This window comes from Prionailurus bengalensis, chromosome B2, assembly GCF_016509475.1.
Source record: "Prionailurus bengalensis isolate Pbe53 chromosome B2, Fcat_Pben_1.1_paternal_pri, whole genome shotgun sequence".
NCBI classification, from domain to species: Eukaryota; Metazoa; Chordata; class Mammalia; order Carnivora; family Felidae; genus Prionailurus; species Prionailurus bengalensis.
In genome coordinates, this window is record NC_057349.1 from 130203221 (window position 1) to 130228445 (window position 25225).

Below are 25225 nucleotides of genomic sequence, written 5' to 3' on the forward strand. Positions count from 1 at the left end.
GGTACATATTCTATGAGATATGAAAATCTTGCTTTGAAGTATAAAGTTTCTGTTGCAAAGCAGGAGAGACAAAAAGAATAGGAAAAAAACCAGAGTGAGGTACCATGGGTAATGCTTTTCCTTGCTTGTCGTATGTGTGTGGATAACATGTGCATGGCAAGAGAGCACATACACAAGATAGAATAGGCCGGAAAGTATGAGTCGAAAGTTTTACTTCTTATTTTATAATTCTGTGTGGGTAAGCTTCTTTTTTTTTTTTCTCTCATAGTAATGTGTAAGGAATTAAGAAGGTATCCTTTTGAATTCCATTTCTCCAAGGTGTATATGCCTATTAAAGTAAAATAACAAGTCCCATTTATTCTTTGAAGTATGGTTAATATGTAACCAAACTCTTCAGCCCAGTTGTACACCAGGGCAAATACCTCTATTTATATACATAGTGGGTAGGGAGGTGGGTGGAGATGTCCCTTACCAGCCAACACTGTCAAAACAGGAAGCAAAGTTATAATCTCTTTGTAGTACGTTAGAACCATCCAAAGACTCCAAGTTGTGACAATTAAAAAAAAAACCCAAAAACAAAACACAACAACAACAACAATAATAAAAAACGACCTAAGGAGTTTTCACTTACTGCTACATGTAACTTCCTGTCTGGTATTTAGAGGAGGCTGGGTTAGGTTTAGTCAGATCCTCTCATGGGAAAAATAAAAGCCACCCCAACACAGGACATCCCAGTGTGCAGTTCGCAGGCTGCTTTTGTTGTCCACTTCCTCTGCATCTTTTTCCTCGTCGTTTAAGCAACTGTAGGTGATGAGCGGCCCGGTGGCCACCACGTTTCGGTGGAAAAAGTGCAGACTTGACTTGCCAGAGGCTCGCCAGGCCTGCAAGCAGGTAGCAGGTAAGTCTTGCATGACTCCCAGCCTGCGAGGTTTTGAAAAGGGGACGGCAGCGAAGACAAGGGTCTCTTAGTCACTTGTTAGGTATCAGAGCTGCTGAAGACAGGGCCTGGCTGGTGATGGGAGCACCCTGGTTTGTGCTTCCTGATGCCACATCTGTCTAGATCCCAAATAGTGGAGACCAACCCTGTCTGCTTCGTCCTTCTCTTCAGAATGGGACAATTTGCCATTTATTGGCCTCTTTGGAAAAAGCACTCAAGGGTCCATAAATGTGTTGTGACAAATGTGCATCAGTTTGCCTCTTTGTGTTTTCAAAGTAGCTTATTATGTGTTGACTCTTTACTGTCATAGAAAGTTTCCTCTGTACTGTTGAATATGACAGAGCTCATCTCATGGTGTTTTGATTTACTGTCCTGGCTAAAAAGATACTTTACCTTTTTTTAAAAGTTTATTTATTTATTTTGAGAGAGAGAGAGAGAGAGAGAGGGCAAGCACGAGTGTGTGAATGGGGGAGAGGCAGAGAGAGAGAATCCCAAGTAGAGCCTGATGCGGGCCTTGAACCCGTGAACTGTGGGATCGTGACCTGAGCTGAAATCAGGAGTCAGAGGCTTCACTGACTGAGCCACCCAGGCATTCCAGTATTTTACTTTTTAAAACATATAGTTCAGAACTGATAAGGGCATGAATAGGACATGTGTACTTTGTGGGGACTGTAAATGAAGGGGTTTTCATTTCAGTACAGTGTCAAGAAGAAAGGCAGATGTATAACTTCACTATGGATGTGATCATGCACGTTTCTCACTGGGGTTTACTTCCAGGGTGATCTAGTTCTTCTGATCAGGTCAGATGTTTGTGTCTTGTTCAATGTATATATTTATGTGCTGGTCACGTGAGCTTTCTGAGTAAACAAAGACAACAACAACAAAAAAACACAACCCAAGGGATGGATGTCGTTTGGCCTCATGTATCATGCTTGAGTGTTGTCGCTGTGGGAAAGAAAACTTTTAGGTTGGTTAGAATTTTTACTATATGTGTTTCTTTCCTTTGGAGTTACTCTTTACCTCTTTTTTTTTTTTTTTTTTTAATCCTAACTCCATATGAATGAGGTGGTAAATGTTTGTAGGCATGTTCTCTGTGGAGCACATCTAAACTAAAATGATTGGTGCAGCCCATATTTTCTTTGTCAATTTGGTTTCTTGGCCAAGTGTAATAGGAGATCCGTGGGCTATAATTCATTTCTTTGGCTATTGCCTTTCTCTCTTATTTAAATAAACATATGCTCTCAACAGAAAATTAAAATACTGTTCAGGGACCAGAATTAAAATACCACGTATAGGAAAGCATTGCAGCATTGTGGCCTTTCAAAGATCTTTTTGGACTCTGATTTATTCCTCTTTCTCTGGCATTAATAGTCTCTGTGGTCTGCTTGTGTGCATGTTAACGGTCTTGCTACAAAGGGTCTCAAGTAAGTATGGTGGTGAAATCAAAAGACACAAGAGAAATACAAACACGTCTTTAAATAGTAAGGACACTTTAAAATGAGTAGACTGCAACTTTAAATATGAATTCTGGCCCATTTACATAGCATTCTCCCCTGCCCTCTGACCAGTCCAAAGGCTTTAGGAAAATAGAAATCATTTAAAAAAATATTTCAGGGCATGTTCTTTTAATACAAATAGAAAACCAATGTACATATGATTTCAAATTCTATGAAGGCCTAGACTCTCCTCTCATTGGCTTTTGATGAACTAAGTATTTCCTTACATCTGCTGGGTAGATCTCTAGTGATCTTGTTAGAAATAAAAAAATACATTTTTTAATGGATGTTATATTTCATTGCAACACATGGCCTTTTCTGGCTTTCAGAGCAGTCTCCATAATTAAACTTTGGGATGAATCCTTTGTTTATGGACCTCGAGTCAGGTGGAGTAAATGAAACCATAAGCGTTTTGCATTAAACTTTTGACAGTATGGAGTTGATATGCCAGTGACCGTTGCCAAATCTAAAGGGGATAATGAAAAAGAAGGTATAAAATGGAGTGAATTTTAGATACATATTTGCTCAAAGTTAACCACTCAGTGTTAGTTTTGAAATTGCCGCCCTTTGCTCTGTGGGGAGCTTCAATGTATTTGCCTTCCTGCCACCACTGAGCTACAACAGGGAGAAACTGAGTAAGTTGAAATCTGAATCCATATCTATCTATCTATCCATCTATCTATCTATCTATCTATCTATCTATCTATCTATTATCTATCTACTTATCTGTCATCTATCTTTTTTTGATGTAGAATCTTTTTATTTAAAAATATTAACCCTAGGGGGCGCCTGGGTGGCTCAGTCGGTTAAGTGTCGGGCTTCGGCTCAGGTCATGATCTCACAGTCCGTGAGTTCGAGCCCTGCGTTGGGCTCTGTGCTGACAGCTCAGAGCCTGGAGCCTGCTTTGGATTCTGTGTCTCCCTCTCTCTCTGCCCCTCCCCTGCTCATGCTCTGCCTTTCTCTGTCTCAAAAATAAATAAAAACATTAAAAAAAAAGTTAAAAAAAAACCATTAAAATATTAACCATAGGAGTGCCTGGGTGGCTCAGTTGGTTGAGTGACCAACTCTTGGTTCCAGACCAGGTCGTGATCTCATGGTTCGTGGGTTCAAACCCCACATCGGGCTAAGCACTGGCAGCACGGAGCCTACTTGGGATTCTCTGTCTCTCCCTCTCTCTCTGCTCCCCCCCCCCCCCAATAAATAAACTTAAAAAAATATATTAACCCTATACTTCTGTGAAATAATTCCTTTTCTTAATCTTGATGCCTGTGTACAAATGATGACAAGTTAAGAATAACCTAATTGAGAGAGACCAAAGTTAAAAAAGTCTTGAAAATGGGGCACCTGGGTGGCTAAGTTGGTTAAGTGTCTGGCTTTTGATCTCAGCTCAGGTCGTGATCTCATGGTTGGGAGATTGAGCCCTGAGTCGGGCCAGCTCTGTGCTGAGTGTGGAGCCTGCTTGGGATTTTCTCTCTCCTTCTCTGCCCCTCCCCCATTCACGCTCACTCGCTCTCTCTCTCTTTCTCTCCCCCCCCCCCCCAATAAATAAATAAACTTAAAAGTCTTGAAAATGTGAAATAAGAAAATTTTGGTGCCATTCTAGGATTTGTAGGCATCCACTAATGCACAGATGATTTATGTCTAGAAATTGCCCTGCTCAGGAAGCCACTGCTGGGAGGCAGCTTTTCTGGCCATCCTTCCTGCTTGCTTGTTGGCTGACAGGACTCTATGTCAGCTGTTTCCTTTCTAGATGGGTTGGTGAAGATATCCTTAACCCTGGCTCCACAGTAGAGTCGTCAAAGTGTTGAAGCCCCACCACCAGAGATTCTGATTTAAGCAGACTGACACCTTGACTTCGTAGCTTTTCAAAAAGTCTCTGAGTGATGCTGCTGTAGATTCAAGGTGGAGAGCCACAGGGGACTGTTACTTGTTCCCAGCTAGACCGAAAGCTCTGTGAAGAGGACGAGGACCTTGTCACCATTGTACCCAGCACCTAACTGTGTGCCTGGCGTTCAGGGAAGGCTCAATATCTGCTTGTGGAATGAATGAATCAATTCCTCTGAGCAACAGGAAGGCTGGAAGAGGGTTGGATCTCTTCGTTTCCGGTCAGTGCTGATGTAGGAGAGTATGTTATATTAGACTGTGGCTCCCCTGAATATCAGCTGTCATCTGGAAGAAGCTCCTGGAAGAGATCCTAGGGGAACAGACACATTGAGCAGCCCTCTCAGAAGAGACAAGCCTGCCAGTTGGCAGTGTCTTCATGAAGCAAGGCAGGTTGAGAACTTCGGAATAAGAATTTTATCAGGGGCTGGGGTGTAGGTGTATGTGAATGCGGAGGTGGGGCTGGTTGGGGACACTACCAGGAGGTTCTCTGAAAGGAACTGTGTAAGGGTTGGTTTGAAAGGAAGGAGTGTGTTTATCTTTGCCAGATATTATGGACTTCCTGACCTACCAGTTGACTGTATCAGAATAAAGGCACAGACTTCAGAGTCGCCAGAGTGCAGTGAGGTTTGTCTGGGAAGATTTCTCAGGGCTTGTGAATTTTTAGCTGATCTTAACATGTATAAAGAAAATTCACTGGTGGTTAGGAGGGCCAGGTGGAATATAATTTGCAGAGGTGAGTGAGAAAATTGTTAAATTTGGAGAAGAAGGGTAGACAGAACGACTTGTTTGAAACAAAAGAATTTGGGGAGAAAATGAGATGTGTGAGTTAACATGGTACTGAACAGCTCTTTGAGGGGTAGACTTGGCTCTTACTTATGATTGACTGTAAAAGTCACTGAACTTCTGAGGTGGGTCTGCCAACCAGTGGGATTTCCCAGGGGCTGTTTCAAAGCACTTGTAAACTATGGTAACATTCAAGGTAAATAAAGAGTACGTTCTGTAAACATTATAAAAATCTGATAATGGTAGCTTTGCCTGCTACCTAGAGTCTAGGAATAGGAAATCAAATGTTATGTTCATTATGGTACTTAAAATATATTTAAGGGGTGCCTGAGTGGCTTAGTCGGTTGAATGTCTGACTCTTGGTTTCTGCTCAGGTCATGATCTCATGGTTATGAGATTGGACTCTGCATCGAGCATGGAGTCTGTTTGGGATTCTCTCTTCCTCTCTCTCTGCCTCTCCCCCACTTGTGTGCATGCTCTCTCTCTCTCTCAAAAATAAATATTAAAAAATTATATATATACATATGTGTATATATATATTTAAGTTCAACCTGTACACCCTGTTATCCTTTTAGTTGTGTTTTCCCTTGGCATTACTTGAAAGGTATGCTCATGACATGGGTCCTGGATCCATTTCGTGTTACAGTTGGGTTCTTTGACCCTTACTTAGAGGGCACCAGGTGCTTCCTCTTCTAACCATTTGCAAAGTCAGGATTTGATTGGAGGACCATTGAAAGGACTGCTGGGAGTGAGGAATGGTAGGAGCGTTCGATAGGATCTGGGCACAGCGACTCGCTTGATCCTGCCCCAATATTTTGACCTTGATTTGAACAGTTCGGTGAGCAGGCAACTCAAGTAGTTTTTTTCCCACTGAACTAGAACTTTCATTGTTCTGCAGAGGAAGATGAGTCATAGCCTAGTTCTACCATTGTGTCAAAGTGAAATTTTATTCTAGGACTAAGGGAACACAGGTCATACTTTCTGTCTAAACCAGAGAATTGAATCTTGGGTTGTGAACTGGGCAAAAATAAGTCAGAGGCTTCCCTGTGAGGGTGGCTGGTAAGTTAGATATTTTCTTGTAAGAAATTTTTGATTCCATACCTCATTTTTAATAATATATTTAAGTATCTTTTAAAAAATACCTTAAGTAATCAGCTTCCTTCTTAAAAAAATCCAGTGCTGAATAAACGTTATACAGAGTAGAAAATTATTCCCTCTCCCCTCCGTTTATGTCTGTTAACCATTGTTAATAGTTTTGTTTGGCCATACCTTTTCCTATGAATACACAAATGTGCAGCTTTGTATCCAGGTTTTCACAAGCATGACTTTTCTTTCTGAACCAAAGTCAGAACCATACTGTGATGGTAGTATCCCATTTAAAAAAATTATTGGAAATAATGACCTGTGTACATAGATCTTAGTTCATTTGTGTAATTGCTGGGGGGCAGGTAAGTGTTTTCTGTGAAGTTGCTATCCACGAAGTGTAGAGAAATAAAAAGTAGTGTATAAATGTTTGGACTTGCCTTTTCTTTTCTTTTCTTTTCTTTTCTGAAATTGAACTTCTCTGCATATGTTTAATGGCCCTTTGGAAAAATTCTTCAATAAATTGCCTTTTCATACATTGGGCCCTCCCCCTTTTTCTGTTGTCTGGATCTCTGACTTCAAACTCTTCCTGATTCTGAGGGAAATTCCTACAAAATTGCAGATTTTAAATGACTTATGTGAATTTCTTTTGCATTTAAAGACGGTTAACTTCCAACTTAAAAGACACAAGTGATTTCTGGATTTCTGGGATAGAGTTTCGAGTCTTTGGATTTGGATTCTGTATTTTCTCTTTTTCTTTTGACTGGTGTGGCCGCTGTCATCATCCCGGACTCTGCTGAGGCTGGTGATTATTTAGGTGCCCTCACTATTTTATTACATTTTTCTATACCCATGAATTACTCTCATAGGGATGGTAGGGCCCAGAGGTATTCACAGAATGCCCTTTTTCCATGTAAGTTGTGGAGCATGATACACTTAATGGGGACACACTGTGTAGCTAGACTTACAGTTGAGTCCTAGTCACCCTGCATCGGATCTCAGTTTCCTTGCTTGCAAAATGGTAATAAAGGGACTGTTGGGAGTCTTTAAAGGTGTACATATGCAAACTCTCTTGCACATTCTTTGGCAAATTGCAGGAAGGATTATAGTAAATGGTGGCTGTATTTGTTAGTAGAGCCTTTCAAGTTAATCTAGGAAAAAATGAATACAGCTTAGATGTTAGATAAAGATAAGATATTAGTTTAAATTAGGCCCCATGCGCATCATCGTACTGAAAATTGACCAGTTTGTCCTCATCCTTCGATCTAGATCTGTTAGTAATTTTTCACGTCAAAGCATCAAGGCTGTAATTCTATGCTGGACTCTAACCGCAGACCCAGTACATGGCAAGAAAACAGAGCTGTACATGACAGCAAATGGCCTGCAGTTGCCTGGAGAATATCTTTGTGGCAGGGTGCCCGAAATGTTTTGCTGGTTTCAAAGTTCACTTTCATTTATTCAGAAAGGTTTTTATTGTTTGCAAGCAAGCAAGACAAGCAAAGGAAAAGGGCACACAGGTTCCCATATGGTTCTGTGCTGTACGACCTATTTGCCTTTTGGTGCCTTGTATAAAAAGCTTTATTTAGTCTGCAGAGAGGACTATTTCTCCAAATAGAGGAGAACCGTCATAATGGTCTGGAAACCTGATAGATTTCAGTTTAATGCCACTGATCCAGATACTGCCAGAGGCTGGAATGCACAGAGGTTGTGAGATACGCATCTCGCACAAATTCTTCCAGGTCACATGCATATCATCAATGGAGATACCTTATCAAATAGCAATCCTCTTGGTCCTCTGAGATTCAGCTCCTCCTGTCACAGCAGCACTGACCCTTTTCTCCTGGCCCAGCCAGCCCCTAGCTAAAACCTGCCGCCAGATCTCCTGGCTTTGACCCGACCTGTTTTCTTGTTCTACTCTTGGATCCTGTGCCTTTAGCTTCTGATTTAGCCTACTCCTTTTCTGGTGTTAGTAGCTCCTGGATTGTGTTTGACAGAAGAAATTTATTTTCCCAACAGGTTCACTTTCTCTTTAGATAACTCCAACCTACTCATGCAATCTGGTATCTGGCAATACTCTGAGAACTGTTAGTTGTTAATAAATATTTAATGGGTAACTCTGAATAACTAGTGTTACAGCAGGAAAAGGAAAAGCATAGTGTGTGTGCGTGCATGTGCATGTGTGTGTGTGTGTGTGTGTGTGTGTGTGTGTGTGGCAGTTACTTATGGGACATTTGGAAATAGAAGAGAAAGACATCATGAAAAGAAAATACTTATTATATTTTATGTCTGCTGATACAAATTCTTTAAGACAATTATTCCATTCTGTCTTTGCTCATATGCAAAGTTGGGGTGACTGGGTGGCTCAGTCTGTTGGACTTCCGACTCTTGAATTTTCGGCTCAGGACATGATCTTGCATTTCGTGGGTTCAAGCCCCACATTGGGTTCTGTGTTGACAGCATGGAGTCTGCTTGGGATTCTCTCTCCCTTTCTGTCTGCCCCTCCCCCGCTTGCTTGAGTGTGCATTCTCTGTCTCAAGATAAATAAACATTTTAAAAAATCATGTTTGACTTCATAGTGATAGATTCTAAGCTGGGAGGTTATGGATCTTTTGCAAGTAGGCTGAGAAAATAGTTCTCAAGTTCCATTGGATCCTTTTTACCTATCCACCTCCTTCCTACCTAATTTCTTCTGTGTTTACAAGGAGACTCTTATGTTTTATGATGAGAAGTTATTTTGTGGCTCAACAAACTGTGTACTATTACGAAACAAAAGTCTTTGAGATTGTATTCTGTGTATTCACTGAATTTGTTGCTGGACCTCATGCTGCAAAATTTCTCCGAGTTATAAAACCTAAATAAAAATAAATGGCGTTGAAGGCGTACCTACCTCTTGATACTGAAATAAAGAATTGGCATTTACCTCCCATAACTTGGAAGTCTCTAGCAAGTAATACATGCCTGCAGTTTTATGATGAACAATTCTTATCATACTGGGTTTGTACTAGGAAGAAAGTAAGCATCGATTTCTCTATAATTTTCTAAAATTTCTCATCTATTCACATTTCTTAAATCAAGTGGTACATAGTGCTTACTTTTCTGTTAACCTCAAGTAAGCCACACATCTAAGAATTAGAAGGGAGAAAAAAAGCAACCCCCAAATAAAAGATTCAGAGAACATTTATTCAGATCTGCTGTTTTCTGGGTCCTGCTATAGGTCCTGTTGTTTTAAATCTGTTTTTAAACTTAATGATTCTCCTCACTGGTAGGCCAGGACCTCTGTAGATACCATGCAGACTGTACAGAGATGACAATGGCCATTTGTTCCTTGGAGTGTGCAGTCAGGGACATCTGTGAAGCACATTAGGCCCTCTGTTAGTGACTGTTTTCTTAATTCACGTTTAGGTATTCAGTTTCTAGATACAAATCAGAAGGGTAGTGGGCTCGAGTGCTGCTAAATATTAACATGTTGGCAATAATAAGATGTGCTGATTATACATACAGGAGACAAAAAAAAAGTACAGAGCAGTGCAAAGTAGCCTCAAAGCTTAACAACTTGGGTCAAAATGGTGCTAGATTTTGCAACCCCAAATGGTGAAAAACCATGAACACATGAGAAAGCTTTTCCCGTGAAATGGCTGCACAACTGAGGGGAGGCAGTATATGGCTTTCTGGGCTAGAAACCCTGGGCTCTAGAATCCTGTTTGCATATTTTGTCAGACCCCAACGAGCACAAAGCCCCTGTCTCCAGCTCTGGAGTGGCCTGCTGGTTAGGCTCACGGGCACTGCTGGTTTGCAGCTGCTGGGGCTTGGTACTTTGTGGCCAGCGTTCAGTGACTTTCAGAAGCACTGTAAATGTTCTCGGTACTGTGTGGTAGGCAGGCTGCGTCCTCAAGACTTATTCTGCTCTTAAATGATCAACAGTGCACTTCTTTTCCAGGAATTCCTTTCTGACCTTCACTTATGGGTTGGGTGCCCCTCTCCTCTGCTCCTACACCTTCCCTCCTGGGCTCAAATTCAGTGATTCCTAGGTGTGGTCCTCTGTCACAACATTTATGAAAGATTTCATAGGTCAGTGTTTTTGAAAGTGTGGCCTGGCCTCTCTCTTACAGGGTGTGACCTTGAAACCTGTGTTTTAATAATCTCTCCAAGTGGTCACTGTGCATGCTTGAGAACCTCAGCTTTAGAGATGACCTTGAAGACGGACTCTCTGCTTCTTTGTGTTTGAATCCTCACACCTAGCCCAGCTCCTGGCACATTTTTGTGGCTCAGGCATTTTTCGTTATTGTTGTTGTTCAGGGAATGAGATAGAATTCCATTGAGAAATGTATGGAGAGCAGGTGCACATGTGGAATCCAGCAGCACAGTCAAAGCCACGCCAGTGATTCTCAACCGTTTTTCTTGATCGTTTTGTAAATCCACAGAAACGTGAAACTGAAAATGTACTGTGGATGTACCAGAATTAGCTTTTCTTTTCTTGCCCAAGAAAATATCCTGTATGTGATTGTTTTATTTTTACCTTGTTTGAAATAAGCTTTTATTTTAGGCTGGTTTTACATTGATAGTAATGTGAATGCAAAGGTATGGGAAGTTCCTGTACATCCCTCACCCAGTTTCTTCTTTCCTCCCTGATTGACATCTTATGTTACTATGTTACATTCACTGGGTCACAATTAATGGACCAATATGGATCCATTATTATTAGTAGTAGTAATATCATTTTTTTAAAGTAGGCTTCTTGCCCAGCACACAGCCCACCATGGGCTTGAACTCACAATCCTGAGATCAAGACCTGAGCTGAGATCAAGAATAGGATGCTTAGGGGCACCTGGGTGGCTCAGTCGGTTAAGCATCCAACTTCAGCTCAGGTCATGATCTCACGGTCTGTGAGTTCGAGCCCCATGTCAGGCTCTGTGCTGACAGTTCAGAGCCTGGAGCCTGCTTCAGATTCTGTGTCTCCCTCTCTCTCTGCCCCTCCCCTGCTCATGCTCTGTCAAAAATAAATAAACACTAAAAAAAACTTAAAAAAAAGAATAGGATGCTTAACCAAGCGAGACATCCAGACACCTCATAGTAATATCATTAATTAAAGGCCTCCATAAGACTTATTATTAAAAGTTTGTAGATTAGGAGGTAAAATAATGTTTATTACACGTACCAAGTCTTTCTTGCTTGAGGTTCTGCGTTTGAATTCTTACCTGCCATCACAGTTGCAAGTATGTTCATAAAGCAAGAGGGGGTCGTTTCCTGTGATAGATTCTGAAACAGGTGTTTTCAGGTGTCATTGGTCTTCCAGGATCTAGAAGAGGGGAAAGTTATTTTGAAAGGCTACATTTGGTTCATATATCTGAAAGTACTCCATATTAAAAAAAATATTTGTTGACACCTCAGGTTTTGTTAGATAGGATATTTGTTTTATCTATTTATAGCGTATTCAGACAGAGTTACTATTCAAAATATTTGATGAATGGTAGGGTGGGCCCGAACCGATCAGATAGATGTCCAGATAACCAGAATGGTTGGTGGCTGGTAAACAGGTCTCTCAGTTCCTACTACTATCTAAAATGCCCTAAAAATGTCTCTTGTCATCACCAAATGTCTCGCAAGATCACTCCAGGTCAGAAGCCCCTGATAGAAAGCATTTAGAGCAGCCTGTCCTGCTCCTGTAAGGGCTACAGAAATATGTGCTGTTATTATTATTGTTGGTGTCCTCCTTCATTTCACTTATTTATTTCTGATATATTTAAAAACATGCAGGTAAGAAAGACACATCAGGATTCTTTTCTCTAGTGCAATCACCACTTGTCTTAAAAATAAGGCTGTATTTTTGATAAGATGTACTCACGGTTTGTCAGAGACACGTATGTATGGCAGGAGGAAATGCGGGTTCTTCCACAGAAGACGTCTTCGGCTTTCCTCACCTGCTGTCTTCCTTCCTGACATCTCAGCACCCTGAAATGGGAGACTGGTAGGACAGCCCCCAGGTGTGGAATCGGAGACCAGCAGCACTCCTCTCTCTGAGTTTCCTCCCACCATCCTGCAGCCTACTTTGAGCTGTTAACAGTTCAGCCAGGAGAGGAGCCTTTTACTTTGGCTTATGCCAAATTCCCCTCATTTCCTCATGATGATATGTTATTAGTATCCTGATCCCTGTTATTTGTTAAGTTAATCTGCACTTCAGGGATCTCAGTAGATCACAGAGTGTCATTTTCAGTGACTTCATTTCGTAATGTATGCTCTGGGTAGGTGAGACTAGACTAGAGACATTGAAGCCCAACAATTTAATATCTACAAATAATATTTTATATTTAACCTTCCTATCCATTTCTCTTCAGCATTCTGGAAACAGATGCTTAAGTTGTTTAAACAGACAGTCCCCTGTGGCTTATCTAAGGTATCCGTTTTCCTATTGACAGGATATAGACTTATTTTTTTAATCCCCAAATCCATGAGAACTGAATATCCACTGGGACATGAAGATCAACGCAAATCCTTCCCCCCCGCCCCCCACGTTAGAATCATGGATCGTGAGGCTTCCTGCGGAAACTCTGACAACCTTATTTTTTTCTGCTTTGAATCTGCTCAGCAGTTCCGCCAAACATTTATTCATCAATATCCATTGATTATTATAAAAATAATTTAAAGAATATCTAACTATGAGATAAAAGATAATTGTAGTAATTAAAAATTCTTTAAGATATGACATCCTGTTGGCTAAATCATTGTTAGGTCTACTCAGACAATTACTTGTCTTCAGAGGGTAGGTTTCACATGTATCAGCTATAATCAGTCCATTGCTGTAGGAAGTGGAGAGGGGGTAGAGCCTGTCTTTCCTTCACTCCCATCTTGTCCCCAAGCACGTTGGGACTTTGGAGTCAGACTGCCTTGAGTGTCAGTCAGTTCAGGGACTTCCATTTACCAACTCTGTGAGTCCTCGACAGGTTGCTTGATTGTAAGTGTTTTGACCTCTGCTGAAAAATGGGGATCATAAAAGTATTTACCTCATATGGATCTTGTGGAATTAGATTACACAGTTATCCTATGTAGGAGGCATTTAATGCATGTTGTTAAAAATAGGAACAACAATAATGTTACTAGTAACAGTGCTACAATTGTTAATATATTAAAAATACTGGGGCGCCTGGGTGGCGCAGTCGGTTAAGCCTCCGACTTCAGCCAGGTCACGATCTCGCGGTCCATGAGTTCGAGCCCCGCGTCAGGCTCTGGGCTGATGGCTCAGAGCCTGGAGCCTGCTTCCGATTCTGTGTCTCCCTCTCTCTCTGCCCCTCCCCCATTCATGCTCTGTCTCTCTCTGTCTCAAAAATAAATAAACGTTAAAAAATTTAAAAATAAAATAAAATAAAATAAAATAAAATAAAATAAAATAAAATAAAATAAGGTATTCCTGGGGCACCTGGCTGGTTCAGTCAGTAGAGCATGCAGCTCTTGATCTGAGGGTTATAGGTTCGATCCCCACATTGGGTGTAGGGATTTCTTAAAAGTAAAATCTTAAACAAATAAAATAAAATAAGGTATTCCTTATTTCATAAAAAAATCATTCTTTATCTCTACTGTTGAGTGTTTTTTTTTCTTTTAAAAATCAGAGTAATATCAAAGAATGTTAGGAAAAAGGAAAAAATTCATTCCTATTTCTACCATGTTAACACAGTAGTAACTTTCATATCTCATCTTCCTGTTTAGTCTCTATATTTGTAATATATACCTTAAAATAACTGTAATTACGTAATACTCTTAATTTTTTATTCTGGTGTCTTAGTTTTATGTTATTTCATAGATATTTTTCATGCTTCTGTTAGATCTACTATAATTTATTTAGCTCTCTCCCTGTTTTTTGGTATTTAGTTTATTCCTAGTTTTTCAACATTATGGATAATAACACAGAGAAAATTATCTTTATGGATCTGTAAAATGGATGTAATGAAAATATCATAAGGTTGTCATGAGGATTATAAAAGCAAATAGGTACAGAACAGTTTCTTAGGCACAGAACTCTTACCATTTGGGGCCAAATAAATCTTTGCTCTGGGAGCTGCCCTGTGCAGTGTCCATGTTTCACAGCATCCCTGGCCTCTATCCGCCAGTTATGATAAACCAAAATGTCTCCCGACAGTGTCACGTGTCTCCTAGGGCGCAAGATAATTCCCAGTTGAGACCTCCTGGTGTAAAGCACTTAGAACGGCCTGGCATTGCTCTAGCGAGTGCTGCGCAAATATTTGCTGTTACTCTGATTGCTCTTGGTATCATTCTTTGTTTCAGTTACTTATTTCTGATAAGTTCCTAGACATAGAATTTCTGAGACAAGGGGTTTAATATTAGGGTTTCTGACATATATTACTAAAAGCTTTCTAGAAGGACTGTATTAGTTTAATGCCATCAGTTGTATAGAAATATGGCCGTCACTTTGGGATCCAGCCATTGTTCACTTGTGAATCCCCATATTGTTTTATTTTCAGTTTCTGTAATTACTAGTCAACACGAGCATTTTCTATGTTTCTTTACTTGTATTGCCCCATCTGAAGGCTCTGGTAGTGGCTATTGTTGATTTAGCCCTTCCCCCAGCCTCCCAGCCCCAAGTCTCCCTCCCCCCAGCCTCCCTCCCTCCAGCCTCCTCCCCCCAGCCTCCCTTCCCCCAGCCTCCCTCCCCCCAGCCTCCCTCCCCCCAGCCTCCCTCCCCCAAGTCTCCCTCCCCCAAGTCTCCCTTCCCTCCAATCTCCTTCCCTTCAGCCTCCCTTCCCTCAGCCTCCCTCCCCCGAGTCTCCCTCCCCCCAGCCTCCCTCACCTTTTTTTGAGTTGCTTTACCTTCTACCACTTGAGGTTGAAAAAGTCATACCCTCAATAACCAAGTCTGTATTATATTTCTTTGCTTGACCTTTGATAGCATCCAAGTTGTACATTGTCAAGTTCCTTTCAGGTTATTGTGTTTTACCCCTACAGTCCTTTGTGATTTCAGATTAAGACATGATAATTGACAATGTCCCATAATGTTAGAACTTTCAGGATTTAAGTATTAGGTGACATCCTCTTTTTGGGAGGATCATTTTGTGGAGGATTAGCTTTGTATTCTGCGGTATGTGTCGCCCCACTAATGTGGTTGCCATAGGTGTACCCTTTTGGAACTCATCCCAGTCCTCGCTGTGGCAGAGGCTGTCGCTGCCCCACCCATCTGGGGCCTCGGGCCTTCCACCTGCTGGCACTTGCATTCCTTTGCCTGAGGGCATTCTCTGGCTGGAAGAGCTCACACCCAGGGCTGGCAGGAAGTGCCAGCTGTCAGCAGCCAACAGCCAGTGACTGCTCTGGTATAAATCCCTTTTTGCATCTCAGGTGAGCTACCTTTGAGACAAGCATTGTTCCCTGAGGTTCTCAGAGTTCCTACTTGGATTATGATTCAGTGGTAACTTGCTTAAAAATGACCCTTTTATTAGCTACTTTTCCTTCCCTGTCTCACTTCTTCATTCCCCACCCAGTGTATTTTGGGATCACCTCCAAAATAAACTACAGTTGACCTTGAATAACACAGATTTGAACTGCGTGGGTTCACTTAATATGCAGATTATTTCCCAGTAAATACGGTACAGTATTCTGAATGTATTTTCTCTTCCTTATTATTTTCTAAACATTTTCTTTTCTTGAGCTTACTCTATTGTAAGAATACAGTATATAAGACTGTGTTGATTGTTGATGTTATTGGTGAGGCTTCCAGTCAACAGTTGGCTGTTAGTAGTTCAGTTTTTGGGGACTCAGAAGTTGCCTGTGGATTTTGGACTGTGCAGGGGGTTGGTATCCGGGTCGCTCGTACCTACACGTGACGTTAACCAACTTTTCCCTTGATCTTGGCCTTTGTGTTTGACCTTGATGCAGCGATGCAAGAAGAAGAAAAGTCAGACCAGGAGAGCCGAAATCTTTTGAAGGCCTGTCTGTGTAGAAAGGAGATGAGTTTAGTTTCACTGCTTCAAGAGACAACTTGAACGCGTCAATATTCTAGTGATGCTGCTGCCCAGGGAGTTTGGAGAAAGAGTCGCTGGACTGTGTGATGGGATTGAAGCCACAGCAGGAAGGCTTTCAGTGTCCCCACCTAATGTGACTTTCCGCCCACTTCCTCCACACCACGGACTGACTCGGGCTTGCTGAGTTTCAGAAAGCCTGGTTTTTCAGTCTGTGTCTTCTCCACATGGAGACTGACTGACGTTAGGAAGAAAAAAGAATCCTCGCCTACTACTTTCCTAGTTTTGTCCTTGTTTTTGAGATACTGTTAATGCTTTGGGAAATTTTTTGGCTTGCAGTTCTGCTAGTTTGGCAGGCAGGGCATTATTAGTTTCAATTGCAGGCTTAGTCCAGGGGGCTGTTTGAGTGAAAAGCATTCAGGAGTTGAGGGAAGACCACCTTGATGGGTCTATTTCTAGATGCTGAAAGGGGCTTTGCAGGGCCACTGAGGGTAGTGCCTTTAATGTTAGAGGCGCAGGTTGGTTGATTCTAGGGATTTCTGTCCTGATGCTGCCACTTCCTTACTCAAATGTAACATAGAAACAAAGGCCAAGTTAATAATAGTAATAATAATAGGAAACCAAGAAAATTAGTAAAATAAATAGAATTGTAAATATTTTCTTTGTTAATGAACAAAGATCAGCTCATTCAAGCTGATTTGTAAAATGTCAAATATGGCTAGAATATAAGAGCTAACTTTTATGTGGGTGGAGTCAGAATGCTGAGGTCCTATGTGGGCACCCCACACTGAGGTAGAAGTTTCTCTCTCAGGCCCTTCCTCAAAGAGCCCTCCCAGGGAGGGTAATTGATCAGCATACTGCATGGGCATCTGTCTCCCTGACCTGTCCCACGCCCTGACACCTGCCCCATCATCCAGCTGCTTTCCTTTGGTGCCCTCTTTTCAGACAGCAGACTTCCAGGAGTACTTGTCTTAAAGTCATATAGCTGTTTTGTTTCCTTGCCAGCAAAATATTGAATGTAGTTTCTAAAAAGCCAAGGTCATTACATGGTCTTTAATGACCTTAGCTGTATGTGAATGTAACCCAGAATGAGCCAAAGTGAATGTTGGCCAACAAAGGTTTCTCGTTTTCTGTGGAAAGTTCTTCCTTTGTTGTTTGTGATTAATAACTGAATAGGATATAAAGCCAAGTGATTTCATTGTTGAACACAGACTTGAAGGTCATGAGAACCTGCCCGTTCAAATTAAACTTTGCCAAGATATGGTCAAAAGGTCTGCATTAACACCTGGATAGTTTTTGAAACAAGGCAGAGAAAAACAAAGCGAGGAAACACTGTTCTTCACACGATGTGAAAATTGGTATCAAGTACATCAAGTGATGTGTCAGAATAGATGACCTGGGAGCCTGAGTTGCGCTGGGAAAAACGCTTTAGAATAAAGGTGTCCTGAGGACCTAGTGTGGACCAGGTTGTTCAGAATGAGTCTCTTGTGCCAAGAAATGTGGCAAAGAATTAGTTGTAGGCGCAACTACTTTGTTAATAGTTGATTTTTTAAATTTTGTATCCTACTGGTCTGTTGTTTGAAATGTGATTTTGAATCAAGTTTCTTAGTACTTAGCACTTTGAATTTTATTGTTTTCAAAAGGATTTAAGAGTCACACATAACAACTGATGAAAATACAGTGGTACTTGCATTTGAAAATAGCGAGACGCCCCCAAATGACACAGTGTCTTATAGAACTGTACTTTGTGCATATTTTTTTTCTATGTATTTTCTAGGGTTTTGAGTTAGAAGTGACAAAAAGACTTTCTTCTAGTCTGTCATCTTTACTCTCCCTACTTGGAGAAGGAGTTGCCCCCGGTTCTTAGTCATATCTTTATAAACATACGTCCATTTGTATGATGAATTGTCACAAGACCTAGTGGCTGTAACTTTGATACCCTAAGGGTAGATTAATTTTGAAAGCGACACGCTGAGAGCCTGGTTTTTCCGGGACTGGCGTGGTGTAAGATGGTGGAGGGATGACTGGGCCTGGTTGGGTCCTGTTCCTTCCTCTGTTATTACTTGCTTGCTTTCCAGCTGGATCTTAAATCTCTTCTCCCAGGACAGCTTCTAGGCCCTAAGTCAACCGGTAGGAATTTGTGTGGTAGGAATAATTGCAGATGGGTGGAGATACAAACTACTCACTTAGTTCCCATTAGAATTTTTCCCTGCTGAAAGCAAACAAACAAAAACGAAATTCTCTGGGGCGCCTGAGTGGCTCAGTCGGTTGAGCATCTGACTTAGGCTCAGGTCATGATCTCACAGTTTGTGAGTTCGAGCCCCGCGTTGGGCTCTGTGATGACAGCTTGGAGCTGGGAACCTGCTTCAGATTCTGTGTCTCCCTTTCTCTCTGCCCCTCCCCCGCTCTCTCTTGCATGTGCACGCATGTGCTCTCTCTCTTTCTCTTTTTCTCCCTAAAAAATAAATAACCATTAAAGAAAAAATTAAAAAACAAACAGAATCCTCTAAACCATTATAATTTTATTGGAATTGAATTATCCCTGTTGAAGAAGTTTTCTCACATGGCTCTAACTTAACTTCTTCTGAATGATCAGGATTTTTCTCTTTTTCCTGAGGCTGTATCAGGTTATTTCTTTGGTAATTCAGTGACTATTTATTGTATATTTATGGCATATAAGGAACTATGTGAGAGAGGCCAGGGAATAACACAGTTTCTTCCTTCTTGAAATTAAGAATCTCAGGGCGCCTGGGTGGCTCAGTCGGTTAAGCGTCTGACTTCGGCTCAGGTCATGATCCCATGGTTCCCAGGGATCGAGCCCTGCATCGGGCTCAGTGCTGACAGCTCAGCCTGGAACCTGCTTCAGATTCTGTGTCTCCCCCTCTCTCTCTCCCCCTCCCCTGCTCACCCTGTCTCTCTCTGTCTGTCAAAAATGAATAAATGTAAAAACAATTTTAAAAAATTGGAAAAAAAATCTTAAAAAAAAATCTCAGGGGACACCTGGGTGGCCCAGTTGGTTAAGCATCTGACTTGGCTCAGGTCATGATCTCACAGTTCATGAGTTCAAGCCCTGCATCGGGCTCTGTGCTGACAGCTCAGAGCCTGGAGCCTGCTTCGGATTCTGTGTCTCCCTCTCTCTCTGCCCCTCCCCTGCTCTCTCTCTCTCTCTCTCTCTCTCAAAAATAAATAAACATTAAAACAAAAAAAGAAAAAAGAATCTCATGAGGTAGGGTGCCTGGCTGGCTCAGTCTGTAGAGCATGTGACTCTCAATCTCAGGGTCATGAGTTTAAGCTCCATGTTGGGCGGGGAACCTACTTAAAAAAGAAAAAAAAAAAAAAGAATCTCATGGAGGGTGCAGATCAACATGGGTGCATATATATGTCTATAATATTATTAACTCCCCACCTTCCCAAGTATTTTGTTTCAATTAAGGAACAAAATATCATGTGAATTCAGAAGATGGGGGGGGGGCGTATAGGGCTGGGGAGGAAACTCTGAAGCCGTTATGAAAGAGGATGCCATTTGGTATAACATATGCCATGGTAAGCAGGTTCCTTCATCCTTTAAAGGCAGTGGATGACCTTTGGGAGGTTTTGTGGTGTGGCATTTCATGATCCCAAGAAGTTAATCTTTCAAAGGGGTTTATTTATTTTGAGAGAGAGGGAGAGAGAGAAAGAGAGTCAGAGAGAGGGAAGAAAAGAATCCCAAGCAGGCTCTTTGCTGACCTTGCAGAGCCTGATGCGGGGCTCCAATTCACAAATTGCGAGATCATGACCTGAGCTGAAGTCAAGTCAGATGCTCAACAGACGGAGCCACCCAGGTGCCCCTCAAAGGGGTTAGGATGCAAATAGGAGGGAGGGGGGTTGCTGTGATACACTGAGGGGAGGACACCAAGGAGGTGGACATTGGGGTTGATAGCTTGGGAATATCTTGGCTCTGTTGAAGAATTAGATGGAATTATGTCATAGCTCACTTCATGGTTTTAATATTTAAGATTCTGCTGCCAGAAGCTGAGCTCACTCTTCTTTTGGGTGTAACTGTGATCGAAAGAACTTGGGCGTGAAAGATTCTTTCCTTTCGTATTTACAGTATCAGTTTCTAGTTTAGGAGCTTAGCTGATACCTGCGGAAATTGCTTCTGATTGTGACCCGCTTCCCTCTGCTGTGTCTTTTGTGCTTTTCCTAGTTATTTTCCCTTCAAGATAAAAGGACGTGTGTAGACCAGATTTCATTCTTTTGGGTCAGTTTGTGAGGGATGGCCCCTCCTTTAATTTGTGGATAGGTGCTGGTCTGTGTATTTTGTGCAATTAGGGCTAGAGGCTTGGACAGTTACTGCCGTGCTCTCCCTGCTCTGTGTTTCTGCTTCTGATTTTTTATTTCAGTTTGTGATTCACAGGCAGAGATGAATGACTGAGAAATGTTGCAGCTGAGTGGGTGTGTTTGTTTCCTATCCCTGCTGTAGCAAAGTCGCATGGATTTGATGGCTTCCAATAACATACATTTGTTATCTTACAGTTCTGAAGGTCAGAAGTCAGACACGGGTCTCACTGTACTAAAGTCAAGGCTTTTGACAGGGCTGCATTCCTCCTGGAAACTCTAGGGGAGCTTCCTTGCCTTTTCCAGCTTGAAGAGGCTGCCCCCATTCCTTGGCTCGTGGCCCACCCCACCTTCAGAACCAGCAATGGTGGGTCGAGTCCTACTTACACTGTGGTGGATAACTCTTAATTTTCAGTTTTTTAAAAAAATAGAACCTCTGCACAGAGAATTTTGCACAGTGTTTAATTCCCCAGTCATTCCTGCATGTTCAAAATAAATGTCATCACGTTTTTGGGGACAGCTGACTTATAATTAATTAAAAAATAATTTTTTTTCCATGTATATGTGTATACATATCATATTATCATGTATCTCATTGTCTGATGATGGGGAAGAGGGAAGGAGTGAGCCTGGTGCTTTCAACCACAGGGGCAGGCATTGGATTGAAACTCTGGAGTGGGTCATGAAGAGTAGAAGTAACTTCACCGTGACAAAAACATGTAAACCACTCATGATTCTCCACTTTTCACACTTTATTCTGAAGCCATATACTTCAGTTAATGTGATTTGGTGGTTTTCTCTCAGTGTTATTTGTCAGGATGTTATTAAGAAGAAATACCCAACACAATGTTGAAGCGTATTTGGGAACGAAATGAGTAGCCAAACAAAAAGTGAAATTTAAAAAGTCTTATTGTATGAAAATTGAAGAAGGTCAGAGGTTAGTTAAGAGAGTGTTGGCCTTTGGAATTTTATTTTAGGAAATCAAATATTATTGGGCCAGATTCTAGATTTAATGTTCATTGCATTCTACTGCTGATGTAAGAACCTGGATAGCATAATTGTCACATGAATATAAAAGTTGATGTATTATAATTGTACAATTCATGTTCAATTTACTTGGAGCTATGAGAGACGTCACTTCCAAGAAATCTCTACTTATATTTTTAGGAAGGAGTTATATATGAGTCAAGGATTTTTTAAGAAAAAACTTCTTAAAAATGTTTTTATTTATTTTGAGAGAGAGAGGGCACGAGAGAGAGGGAGAGAGCATGCACACATGTGAGTTGGGGAGGGGCAGAGAGAGAGAGAGAGAGAGGAGAGAGAGAATCCCAAGCAGGCTCTGTGCTGTCAGTGCAGAGCCCGATGCGGGACTCGATTCCATGAACTGTGAGATCATGACCTGAGCCGAAATCAAGAGTCTGACACTTAACTGACTGAGCCACCCAAGTGCCCCGCTTGTTAATTTTATGGACAGGATTTCTTCTTATCTCCTCCCCACTCATTATTATATAGACAATGCAGTTGTCATTGAATCATATTTAGGAATTTTAGAATGATAATATTTAGAACAATTTTTAGAAAATATACATTTCTGAAATACTCAGATTGCCATTAGAATAAAAGGAGGGTTTTGTCATAGACGAATAAGACGTCAGTTTAATAAGCTATGAGCTTAGCCACTGCCTAAATCTTTCATTGTCTTCTGATAAATTTGACTGGCCTTTATTTTCAAGGAGAAACTTATCTTCATGGAAACAGTTAAGTTGGAAGAGGGCCAAGAGATAAAGTCTAGGAATCCTAAGCTCATATATAAGGAGAATTTTGCGTTTCTTTTATTACTGATAATCCTTACTGATCTGAGTACTGAGTCCTATAAGTTTGTCACACCTCTTCCTTTTCATGTCCCCTAAACAGCCATCATACAGGCAGTTGGGACATGCGCATTTAAGGTGGCCTAATGCTGGACATTTATTCCTTCAGTTTCTTTATCTGACAGCATATAGAAGAAAGAAGGAAAATCTTATGATACAACAAACAAGAATGACATTAGTTAAAGGAACGATGAATCTGGCATGTAGTAGGTGCTTAATAAACAAGTTTTAAAGGAATGAATCAAATAACTTGTTTGTATATGTGGCTAAAGTTTTTATGGGGCAGATTTCCTCTTTCTCTCTCCTGCTTTAGGAAAGGTGTTTATATTGTGTCTAAAAGAAAGAGAAACCTATCTTTAACGTTTAGAACTATAAATCATAAGCTTAAAAATAAGACTAGCTCAGTGTTATCCTAAGAACTGCAGAGAGAGATCCTGTGCCTACTCTTCCAGGATTTAAAAGATGTCTCTTTACTGTGTTTGGCTTAAGGGTTTTTGTTTTGTTATTTGATCCTTTAATTTCTATCTTGACCTTTTATATAATGAGACCATATAATATTCTTTAAAATAATGTTCTTAAAAAATTTTGGGGTCAGAGAGTAAAGTAAAAATTGATAGAGGGGCACCTGGATGGCTCATTTGGTTAAGAGGCCAACTTTGGCTCAGGTCATGATCTCGCGGTTGGTGAGTTCGAGCCCCGCGTCGGGGCCTGTGCTGACAGCTCAGAGCCTGGAGCCTGCTTCTGATTCTGTGTCTCCTTCTCTCTCTGCCCCTCTCCCGCTCATTCTATCTCTCCCTCCCTCTCTCTCTTTCTCTCTCTCTCTCAAAAATGAATAAACAGTAAAAAAATGAAAAAAGAAATTGATAGAAACTATGGAATTTCTGCCCCCACTCAAAATCACAAATGCAAGTACATAATTCTTCTCAGAACTTAAAGAAGTTTATAAAGTCACTAAAACTTTCCCAGATATGTAGCAAAATATAAACTTTTGTTCATTTATTCATTTTATTCATATTTGTCCATTTGTTTCCATGGCTTTTTAGGTTTATAGGATTATCTGAGAGAATGCTACCTTTGGTTTTTTGTTTTTTAATTTTTTTGGAGAGGGAGAGAGAGAGGGACAATGCATGGGTGCCTACCAGTGTGAGCAGGGGAGGGGCGGAGAGAGAGGCGGGAGAGAGAGAATCTTAAGCACGCTCCATACTCAGCTTGGAACCCACTCCAGGGCTGGATCTCATGACCCTGAAATCATGACCTAGACCCTGAGATCAAGACCTGAGCTGATATCCAAGAGTCAGATGCTTAACCAACACCCAGGCACTCCACCTTTGTTTGTTTTTAAACAAAATATTATGTACATATGTTTAAAAGTCAAACATTTCATTGCATAGAAATTATGCCCTGTTGCCAGGGAGGGGACATCCCCATCGTTAGATGATTAAAAAATTTTTTTGTTTGTGTGCATATGGTAACATGTATATATGTTCATATTGCCTATTTTTCATAAATACAAGATCATATTATTTATATTGTTTTATAGTCCCCCCTCTGGGTATAGATATTCAGTCTTTTTCCATGCCAGTATTAATAGATCTAGCGTATTTTTTTAAACCACGATTTCACCTGTTATTTAGCATGGACATATTTCTATAGACATACTAACATTATTTGTAGATTGACTTTTATAGTTAACAAGGTTGGTGGCAGAAATAAGAGGAGGATAAGGAGGACTGGTTGGAATGACATGTCAGTTGTTAGAACTCCCCTTTGTTCCTTTTTTCAGAGAGTAGTTGTGTACGGCTGGGGGAGGCATACATTTTCAACAGGGGGTTGTTGGCCAAGAAATAGGCCTCCACCCAACAGAACACCCACTGTGATGATTTACAATGTTTGAATCTCAGCAAAAATACCACTTGTATTCTGAATTCCTTTGTTTCAACTACATAACTCAATAGAAAGAAAGTTTCCTACAATTGAAAAGAATAGACAGTGTTTAGAGGCCAAGTTTTGCCTTTTAAGGCTGAATGTGCTTTATTTTAAGCTGTTCTTTCTTCTCAAGAAGCCTGATATAAACAAGAGAAGGGCTCTCTGGTATTTCTATGCAAAGCATCAGTAATACTGTTTCTTCTTAAAGAAGATAGATAAATACTTCTGTTTATCTACTGAGTGCCCATTGCTGTAGCACCTGAGGAGCTCTGTGTTTCTGACGGTGCATCCTGTTGGTGAGTGGACGTAGCTTGCCTGGGTTCGAATCTCTGCTTCGACTCTTACTGGCTATGAAACCTCAGACAAGTTTATTGACTCTGTCTCCTTGTTTGTCAAGTGGAGGACCCTCAGAGTACTAGCTCATGGCTGCAGGGAGGATAAGGCAAGTGAAAAAACAACCCAGAGAACGGGGGCGGATATTTGCAAGTCATATACAGTAGTCCCCCCGCATCCATGGTTTTTCCTTGTGATGTTTTAATCACCCATGGTCACCCGTGGTCTAGAAACAGATGATCCTCCTTCCAGCTTATGCTGGGAGGCCGATAGTAGCCTAATCCTGTGTCCCAGTGCCTGTGGCATCCACCTCACTTCGTGTCATCATGTAGATAGTTTATCATCTCACATCATCACAAGAAGGAGGGTGACTACAGTATAAGAAGATACTTTGAGAGAGTGAGACCACATTCATATAACTTTTATTATGCTGTCATAAATGTTCTAGTTTATTATTGCTTATTGTTAATCTCTTACTGTGCCTAATTTATAAATTAAAGTTTACCATGGATATGTACCTATAGGGTAAAACAGAGTATATACAAGGTTCAGGCATCCATTAGGGGTCTTGCAATGTATCCCTTACAGATAAAAGGAGACTCCTGTATTTGAGAAGGATCTAATGTCCAGAACACA

The 25225-nt window shown here is 41.1% G+C and overlaps 1 protein-coding gene across 6 annotated transcripts in view; it reads left to right on the forward strand.

Annotated features, from left to right (window-relative positions):
- UTRN (utrophin) overlaps window positions 1-25225 on the forward strand; it is a 478053-nt gene that overhangs the window by 13055 nt on the left and 439773 nt on the right. Inside the window, exon 1 of one of the 6 annotated variants that reach the window (XM_043592535.1) lies at window positions 684-898. The exons of 1 other annotated variant lie outside the window; for it this stretch is intronic. In XM_043592535.1, the coding sequence (XP_043448470.1) occupies window positions 811-898 (88 nt within the window). In that variant the 5' untranslated portion in view covers window positions 684-810. Of the gene's footprint in view, window positions 1-683; window positions 899-25225 lie in introns of those variants that run through there. 4 more of the 6 variants (XM_043592534.1, XM_043592532.1, XM_043592530.1 and 1 more) reach the window with 4 other exon arrangements.